Source organism: Ahaetulla prasina, chromosome 1 (assembly GCF_028640845.1).
Source record: "Ahaetulla prasina isolate Xishuangbanna chromosome 1, ASM2864084v1, whole genome shotgun sequence".
NCBI classification, from domain to species: Eukaryota; Metazoa; Chordata; class Lepidosauria; order Squamata; family Colubridae; genus Ahaetulla; species Ahaetulla prasina.
This window is the reverse complement of record NC_080539.1, coordinates 253416814-253427109: the sequence shown is the minus strand read 5'-3', so window position 1 is coordinate 253427109 and position 10296 is coordinate 253416814. Positions and strand designations below refer to the sequence as shown.

Sequence of the window (10296 nt, the reverse complement as noted above, 5' to 3'; positions counted from 1 at the left end):
GTCTCCCATGCAAAATGTAACCATAGTTGACTTTGCTTAATTTCTGTGCCCAGACAAGATAAGGCAGGTGCTGCCCTTGCTGAACCTCTCTTAGATTTCCTTTACCTTATGTTAAAATGAGGAGAAAACAATTACCAGCATTTTTACTTGCTATTGATCTGACAGCTTTCCATTTCATTCAATGGAAACTTTGAGAGGATTCTGGGGGCAGCACGTAAGAATCTTCAGTGTTGCAAGAGACCCTATCATCTTTGAACACCTAAAAGGAAAATAAACCTTTTTTAAAAACTCTACTTGGAGGCAGACATTTCTTTCTCCTAAACCAGTGGTTCCTAGGTGGGTGAAGGCTGTGATTCCCTGCCTGGAGAAGATCAAACATTCTGAATGGAACATTATGTAAAACTGTATGTGCTCATCCCTCAGGGCTGAAAATACTACAGTTAGTTAATACGGGGGGTGGTGGAATAAGAAAAGTGAAAAATATTATCTACAACAGAAATAATTAGCCATCATAGAAGCTCAGGATTAATTTTATTCCACAGTACTGTTTTGTAACTACTACAAAATAAAATTTTATTTCTCATTATCTTTGTTATTAAAACCTTTCCTGTTGCATTTTAAAAGCAAAAGATCTAAATTTTATTTTATTTCTTTTATTTATTATTAAACTTCTATGGTGCCCATCTCGCTGAGATGACTCTAGGCAGCTTACAATTTAAAGGCACTCATACAATTTAAATCATTATTTTTCTTTTTGGAGAAAGACTCATCACTTAGGACAGGGGTCTCCAACCTTGGCAACTTTAAGACTTGTGGACTTCAACTTTCAGAATTCCTCAGCCAGCAAAGCAATGCTGGCTGAGGAATTTTGGGAGTTGAAGTCCACAAGTCTTAAAGTTGCCAAGGTTGGAGACCCCTGACTTAGGAGACCAGCTCAAGATTCATGGAAGTCTTTTTCTTCTGAAAATTCTCCCTAAGGAATCTTGTACTTCCTTGTTCCTTATGCTATAGATCAGTGGGTTTAACATGGGGATGATCACTGCATAAAACACAGAAAACATCTTGCCTTGGTCTGGTAGAAAGCTATGGCTGGGCCGCACATATATACAGAAGAGGGTGACATAGAAGATGGAAACAGCAGTGAGATGGGTGGAACACGTGGAGAAAGCCTTCCGTTGGCCCTCCACAGATTGGATCCTCAGGATGGCACAAAGTATATAGATGTAAGAGATAATAATAAAAATGCTGCTGAGAGAGCCATGAGTACAGGACATGATAAAAAGCACCAACTTGTTGATTTGTGTCTCAGAGCAGGAGAGGGATATGACAGCAGGGATGTCACAGAAAAAATGATTGATCTTGGACTTGCAGAAAGTTAATTGGAAAGTCATAACTGTATGTGTCATGGCATTTAATAGTCCAGCAAAACAAGGTGGAACTAAGAGTAACAGACAGGTTTTCCTAGACATCATAACTGTATAAAGCAATGGGTTAGAAATAGCTACATACCGATCATATGCCATGGAGGCTAAGAGATAACATTCAGCAGCGACGAAGAAGGCAAAAAACCACATTTGTGCTGCACATTCTTTTATGGAAATGGTTTTGCTTTCTATTACAAAATCTATCAACATCTTTGGGATGACCACAGAAGAATAGCAAAGGTCAAGTAATGACAGGTTACTAAGGAAGAAGTACATGGGGGTGTGAAGTCGAGAGTCTATCTGGATTAACAGAAACATCCCAAAATTTCCCAGCAAGGTAATGAAATAAACTATCAGGAAGAAAATGAAGAGCAAAATCTGTAATTCTCGTGACCCAGCAAATCCAAGCAGGATGAATTCATACACCAGTGTGTGATTTGCTTTTGCCATCTATCCTTTTCTGCAAATAAAAGTAGAAAATAAGTTCAGGTACAAATGTTCCTCACAAAAAGAAAGTAAAGACAAAATAGACTTCAATTCCCACATATAGCCCGCAATGCTCTTCTAATGCAAAAAAATATATATCACAATTTCAACTCTTATTTAAAAAATGGTTTGGGTAAGAATTGAAAGTTGATATTTTTTTTAAAAAAAAATCAGATAACAATACTACTAAACATGCCAGTTAACTTTTCAAGATTTTGGTAGCTCTATTGCATGCTTCTCTTCCCCTTGTTTTGAAATCATATCTCATAATCACTTTAGTGCGGTAATACTGCATTATTCCCTCCGTCCACCTCAATTATGAAATGATGCAATATTTAGATCCCTTTCTTTCTCATTCCTGACAGTTATCCTAGGCCCTCTTACCTGAGACTAAATTGTACTTTGCTGAGAGAGAAATCCTTAAGCAGTCAGATATGCATGGGATTCAGAAAAGGACTCCTTAGGATGGATCTCTGGTCTTGCAGCACAGAAAGGCGTCTTTATATTTGCTTGGGTCTTTAAGCTTGCTTGCTGGAGTTTTGGGGGAGTCTACTGCCACCATCAGGGGGTAGCCAGCAATTATTGTTATTATTTTGTTCCGGTGGGTATAAAGATTACTTGCACTGGAAAAATGTATTTAATCTGAAGATGCTTAAGTTTCTGCCCCTTAGTGCATTATTAGCTATATTTGCAAAATAAACCTGTGCCTCGGAATCTGCAGAACAGGTCAGATCTCTAAGAGTTTCATGTCCTTCAGCATTTTCTAAAGCCATCTTGAGTGTCTGGGATCTTTTTCCACTAAGGGATCTAAACTGCATTGGAAGATCTTACAATGCTATATAGAAATGATCATGAGAGATGGGGGAAGAGATTCTGCCTAGAGAACAGTAAGATAAGAGAGGCAATAGCCTGCAACTGCATAATGATTGGAGAAAGAATCTTAGAAGGGGACCCCCCCCCCAAGTTCTCAGGATGTAAAAGAGAAGGCAGGTGATTTGTACTTTCAGATAGCAAAATTATATTAATGTCATCTTACAAAAAAGTAGAATTTACTTATTTGGAATGACTATCATTGGAAGTCAACTGGCTCACCTTATCCCAAGGGATTTAAATAGAAACTGAAGAGGAGAAAAACCAATTTTTAGCATCTAATCCCAATCATAATAGCAATAGCACTTAGACTTACTGTTCCATAGTACTATACAGGACTGTGAATGGTTTATAAATGTCAGTGTATTGCTCCCAACAGTCTGGGCCCTCATTTTACTGATCTCAGAAGGATGGTAGGTTGAGTCAACCTTGAGCAGGTCAGGATCAAACTCCTGGCTGTTGGCCAAGTTGGCCTGCAATACTGCATTCTGATCATTGCACCACCATGGTTCCATAAACTTCAAGACAACCAATCAAACATTGAGATAAGGACTGGTGAGAAAGAAGGGAAAATCAGATATAAAACATGTAGATACGTATAAAGCATTCAAAAAAGCCAATGCAGTTCTAGGCTGTATCAACAGAGGGATAATATCACATGAAGTAATAGTACTGCTTTATACTGCGCTGGTAGGACAGTGCTTAGTTTTGGTCACCACAAGAAAGATGCTGAGACTCTAGAAAAACTCTAGAAAGAAAGAGTGTAGAGAAGAGCAACAAAATGATAAGGGGTTTGGAGGCTAAGCCATATGATGAACTGTTGTGGGAACTAGGTATGTGTTCTGTCTCCTTCCCCACTTCAGACCCAAGAGCTGGCCTTCAGCCAGTGGATTCATGGCTCTTATCAATCCTGGCAGAGAAATCGCCGCTGCCTGCCAAAGTTAAAACAAATGACTCACATAGCAAGACTTTCAGCTCTTTTTGAAACGGATCAGCTAAACTTTGTGAGAGCAGTCCCAAAGCTCCTTATATATCCTGTGGGGTGGGGCTCCTCCCCCACCTTTCCTTTTGATGACACCATCTCTCTAATCTTCTGAAGCGCAGGTCAAGCCAAGCTTGATTATTATTATCAGCTGGATCTGAAGGTGTAGCCTGGGGAAGGGAGGAATCAGGGGATGACGACCTCCTTATGTCCTCCGACTGGTCTGGTTCTGGCTCCGGGAGCCAAGCCAAAGGAATCGGTGCTCCCGAGGTAAGCCTTACCAGCCCTTCCCCCTCACTCTCGGAGTCACTTTCAGGCATGGGGCCAGGTTCGGGGGCTGGAGTCACAACAGTATGTCTAGTCTCACAAAGAGAAGGACTAGAGTGACACGATAGTCTTCCAGTACTTGAGGAGCTGTCACAGAGGAGTTGGGGGGGGGATCAACCTATTCTCCAAAGTACCTGAGGGCAGGACAAGAATGGGTGGAAGCTCATTAAAGAGAGGTTCAAACTAGAATTAAGGAGAAATTACCTGATAGTGAGAACAATTGATCAGAGGAAAGACTTATCTCTGGAAGTTGTGAGTGCTCATTCACTGGAGGTTTTCAAGAAGAGAGTGGAGAATCATTTGTCTGGAATGCTACAGGAAGAAGAGCTTGAGCAGGAGGTTGGATTAGAAGACCTCCAAGGTCCCTTCCAACCTTATTATTCTACATTATTCTATGACTGGTCTTTCTAGGAATTTTGACAGTTCTTAAACACTATTTTACTACATCTGAAATTAAGTACATAGCATGTTAGTTTGCATATTCTTCTAATTCTCCTTTTTTTGGTATGGAATGTAGATTGATTTTTTTTAATTAGTTGACCATGTATTGTTTTCTGGATTTGTTGGCACACTATGGTTAAACTTTTATTGATTCTTCTTCAGTTCCTTGCCATATTTCCAGTGGTGGGCTGCTGCCGGTTCAGACCGATTCGGGTGACCTGCGGGAGGGCCCGCCCCCGCCCACCCACCCAGGTAGTTGTGACCTGCGGGCAGTCCCGCCCACCCACTCACCCGGGCACAATCCTGTCCTTATATGGCTGTGTTTTTGACGCTGCACGCATGTGCGGAAGGCACATGAGAGCGAATTGCCATTTTGTGATGCCGCATGCATGTGCGGATGGCGCGTATGCAAGCAAAGTAATTCTGCACATGCGCACACTCAGATTTATGGTGCTGGATGAACCGGTTGTTACAGTATGTGATGCCCACCTCTGCATATTTCCAGGTGCCTGCTGACTAAGCAATGACAAAAAGACTGATCTAACTTTTCCTTCTAGTTCTATCTTCTAGGTATCTCGGGTGTTGGCATGTCTCCTGTATGCTATTTCAATGTATTCCTTTGAATCAGTTATTGTCTGTTCATTGGTATCCTTTAACATAACTGTTTGATGTTAATTCTCCTTTTGAGTTCAGAGATGTTTTGAAATCTCCTGTATCTTCATAGAAGTTGTTATTATACTACTTTTTGTCTCTTCTAACAGATCTCTGAAACTTTTGTTTAATTCCTTTCTGAGATTTTTGTTTTTCTTGGCTTCTCCTTTTGTTTCTTGGCAATTTCTGCAGTTTGTTCTGACCTTTCATTTCCTTTCTTCTTCTTTTCATTTTTGACCTTCATCCTTTACAACTTTTTAAAGTTCATTCCATAATTCCTCTGAGTCCTTTCTCTTTGAAAATGGTGACTTTATATGTGATAACCTTGAATAACACCTGGAAAGAGAGTGGAAGGCAGTGGGTCTCACATAGCAATGACATAATGTGGGAGAACTCTAAGGTGCCAAGAGTTTTGTGTTCCGCTGCATTCTGGACCAGCTGTAATTTCCAAATGAAATGCTATAAATCAGATTTCTCTCTTTTCTTAGGCAGAACTCATGAGATAAAGAACAGAAATAAAGGCAACTTAGAGGTATTTTTATTTATAAAGGTGGAAATTAAGTAGCACAATAAGCAAACAATGTACCATGAGAATGAATGAAGCCATTATCAACCTTTCAAAATGTCTCTGTGTGGCCTCATCCAGCCCGCTCCAAATTCATCAAAATCTTACGATATTTCCACAAGATTACTGGTATTTTCAGAGATTTATTTTGAGAATACAGATATTTTGCAATCCTTTGAAATCTCATTAATGGACAATTGATTTGTTTATATTTAAGTCATAAGTTTACAAATCTCTATAATAGGAAAAAACACAAAACAATAATGGAATAAACAACGACACTTCTAAAACAAAATTAATGAGAGGCTAAATAGATGGGGGCGGGGCCAGTCAGAATTTTTTCTACCGGTTCTCCGAACTACTCAAAATTTTCACTACCAGTTCTCCAGAAATGGTCAGAACCTGCTGAAACCCACCTCTGGTTCCCATGGATTAGAAATTACAGGTGAATCACAGAATGGGGCTTCTCAATAAATCAGGAGTAGAAAACACCCAGGTTGTGACCATTGGCTTCTTCACTCAGTCTCAGCTTCACCTTGTGAGCATGTTTGTTATATGTTTCACCTTAACGAGCATGTTTGTTATGTGTTTTTTGCATTGACAGGAAAATCCATCAATCAGTACACCTTAATTTACTAGTCTCGTGAACTGCAGCGTGCAAAAGCTGGCTGCATAAACAGAACAAATTTCTTTGAGCATATAGTACTTTGAACCATTTTACATGCCTGGATGTAACCTAATGTAATTGTTCTGTTTCCCTTCCCCCAATACTCCCAGCAAAGAGTCAGTCAGAGGCCTCTTTTCTGATTTATTTACATATATATAAATGTCCTGGCTACGTCTACCCACGGGCCTGCCAAGTTTCTGGAGATAACAAGGAAATTACAGATAAGGCCAGAATTACTCACGAATATATTCTTGCCTCCGTTGATACAGATTGCCCGCGCAAATTCATTACTTTGTCCAAGACAAAAAACCAGGAAGTCCCGCCTCCTATTTATAGTCTCTGCAGATGTCACTGCATGACAATTATGACTTGGCTTTGTCCCAACTCTTCCGCTGCTGCACACGCCGATCACGTCTTCGTAATCTTGCATCACTCCAAAACTGTTCTTGGGGCGTTGCCAAATCAGAAGGAGGCTCCATGGAATCAGGCTTTGCCGGCCCCTCCTCCTCCCTTTGAGTGGGTGCCAGGGAGGGAAAGGGCTCACGAGAAGCAGGGCTGGCCAGGTCTTCTCCCTCACTTTCTGAATCATCCGAGTCCAGGAGTCCGGGTCCAGGAACTTGGGTCACAACAGTAATGCTGCTTAAGAATAATAGCTATAAGGACTTCCGCTTGGCGCCACCTTTCTCGCTGGGTGCTAATTTATGGCACTCCGCACTGGATATTGTAAAAGCCAGTGTAAATAGCTACGAACAGCTGTTCCCGATTTAATTTTCCCTCTCTGGTTGAGAGAGCAGGGGAAAGAGCAGGGGGGAGAGAAGTAAATTCCCCTAGGGCTTTGTTTTTGTTATGCAAAGTCCCGAAAGGTCGAGTCCCTTTGAATTCCTCCTACCTCCATTATCCAGCGCGTCTCCTGCAACAGCAGGAAAAGAGGAAGGTGTCCAAGTTCTGCTAACAATTGATTTCTTTTTGTGGATTTCTATAAGCAGGTGGAAGAAGCATGAGTGAACAATTATTGGTTTGCAAGTATTGTTGATTTCCTGACTTCCTCCTTTTTTAAAGAGAGAAAAATTATTTTTTTTCCCCTTCTCTTAAAATGGCGTTTTAGACTAACTGCAAATAGACCAGCCTTGCTGCGAAATCGAAACTGAATGGAGACATCATTTTATTGTGTTGGATTCTGGATTGCTGGATTATATTACGTTGTTTAAGTATTTCATAAGAGGATTTTCAGCAAGAACTTTGCCATGAAGATTCTTTCAGAAGAATGGATTCGTGATTTTATACAGGATTACACAGAAAGAATGTATTTAATTATTCAAAAATACGAACTGAAACAGGACTTAAATGCAATGGAGGAGATACAAATAAAAATGGATAAATATGAAGATATGATCGTGAATAAACAAGTTGATGTAAAGAAGTTTCCTTTAAATAGTTTGGATGAAATGTCAGAATTTGTGCTACAGGAGGCTGTCTCCCGAACTGAAAAAATTTACAGGCTTAATGCTTTTCAAGAATTCTCTCTTTGGATTGACGGAATATATGGTAGTAATTTGTGGAATTTGAACATAAGGATCTATTAGGCAATATTGTGACTGACTTTTCAAAAGGAGAAATGAAGGAAAGACAGAGATTAATGCATCAAAAAAAATGGCAAGAGACAAAAGTATTATCCTTTGAATTATTAACAGACAAAAATATTACTGTCCCTGAAAGACAATATGTGAGGAAGATCTGGAAGAAATGGGTTGATTATATGTTTTATATCTATTATAAAAGACTAGGTATTTGGATTTATACTGGATTTTGACGAGGATGGACTAAATTTGAATAGCTACTGTAATTCTTGGTATTGAAATTTTATAATGTGTTGTATTGTATTTTGAATAGAATATTTTTGAAAGAGTTTATGTAAGAAAGACCTGGGGGGAAAATTATATGGTTATAGAAGCTATAAGGGAGATATTCTTTGAATTGGATTGGATTTTTATGTTTTAGTTGGTTTTAAATACTTTAGGATTAATTTGTTTTATTGATTTACATATTTTGTTATTCTTAATTGTTAATTTTTTTTTTCTTGAAGGATTTTGGTTGTGTTAGGAGGAAGTCAGAGCTAGAGAGGGAAAATTGGTATAATAGTTTTGGGGGAAAATCTTAGCATATGTTTGTTTTATTTTTAACTATACCTTGTGCTTCATCTGGGAAGTCAGGGGGGAGGGGGGAGGGATTAGTGAAGGGAGGGGGTTTGGGGGGAAAAGGGGGGGAATTTTTTTTTGGTAAAACGTTTTGAATAATAAAAAAAAAGAATAATAGCTATAAGCTTCTGACTGTTGACTACATCCTCTATAAATAAAACAGGTTTGAAGATAGGGCTGTAAGTCCATATTTAGACATAAAAGCAGAGGTGGGTTTCAGCAGATTCTGACCAGTTCTGGAGAACCAGTAGCCGAGATTTTGAGTAGTTTGGAGAACCGGTAATAAAAATTCTGCCTGGCCATGTCCCCATCTATTCTTTGCCTCCCAAGTCCCAGATAATCGGGAGGAAATGGGGATTTTGCAGTGAGTAACCTTTCCCTGGATTGGGGAGGGAATGGAGATTTTACAGTATCCTTCCCCTGCCATGCCCACCAAGCCACTCCCACCAAGCCATGCCATGCCACACCCACCAAGCCACACCCACAGAACCGGTAGTAAAAAAAATGAAACCCACCACTGTACAAAAGGAGTTGTAACTGGAGATATTGCCATTTAGTGTTTTTTGTTCTGTTTTTGGTAAATGAGATCTACACTGTCTATGGAGATTCTCAATCATCTAGATCATGGTTGTTCAAAAGATTTTTTTTTTCCAAAAGGCAACTGGACTTTCTTGTTTTTTTCTTTCAAAATGTTTAGCTTCTCATCCAAGAAGCTTCTTCAGAACCCTTTGAGAGATCTACACAGAGGTCCTCAAACACAAAAATCTATCATCTGATCTAGACTGAATACAATAAATCCTATGTTCATAACAAAAAATACTTTCTATTTTCAGAGTCTGATCCTCACAAATATTATTTTAACATGATGGTAAGAATTAAAATGGACTTGTTTGCTCTTGTATACAGCATAGTTGGACTCTGGCTTGTTAGGTGACATTGAATCAGACTTGACTTCTATTGACTTCATAGAGAAATTCTTACCAACTTGATCTGTCCCTAGAAATAAGTTGTAATTCTTCTAATTGACAAACATATATTTTCTTTGATTGCACCGATTCCACTGTTTTTGCTTTTTTATTTCTGATAACTTTGCCAAGTCTAGTAGTTTTTCTGTTTCATCATCCATTTTCATCACACGCCCAAAATATGAGACTTGTTGATCAAGAAATAGACAAATTTTATTTTGTCCAGGATTGACTTTTCCAGCCTCTAATTTATGAATGGTATTAAATGAATATACAGTAGCTGGCTAAATTTCATATCACTTTATAGTACTCTACTTTAAACATAATTTTGTATCATATGGAAGCAACACAAAAGATTAAAGCAATTCATTCCTTTTGCTGAGTAAGAATACTTTCAAGCTACTTGAACAAATCAATCCAGAGCTCTCCAGAAGCACAAATGAAGAGATTCAAATTATATTTCCACAGACACATTGCATGAAGATGTAACTTTCCACAGAAGCCTCCAAGTGGGAAAGATAAAAAGAAAGACAAGGAACGTACGGCCAGCAGCAAGATAGGTGGACTCAGTTATAGTGATGAATGCATTGTTGAAAGACATGAAAGAGCAGATTAGGGACAGAGCATCATGGAGAAAATCTATCTATGCAGTTGCTAAGAGTCAACAATTACTTGATGGTACATAATCAATCAAGAACAGAATCCATTATAGGAAATGCCTTT

The 10296-nt window shown here is 39.0% G+C and overlaps 1 protein-coding gene across 1 annotated transcript; it reads right to left on the bottom strand.

Moving 5' to 3' along the window:
• Positions 1–941: 941 nt before the first annotated feature.
• LOC131184429 (olfactory receptor 5G9-like) lies at positions 942–1874 on the bottom strand. Its single transcript, XM_058155697.1, has one exon. It carries the CDS (start codon positions 1872–1874, stop codon positions 942–944), a length of 933 nt encoding a protein of 310 aa, XP_058011680.1.
• Between the last annotated feature and the right edge of the window lie 8422 nt (positions 1875–10296).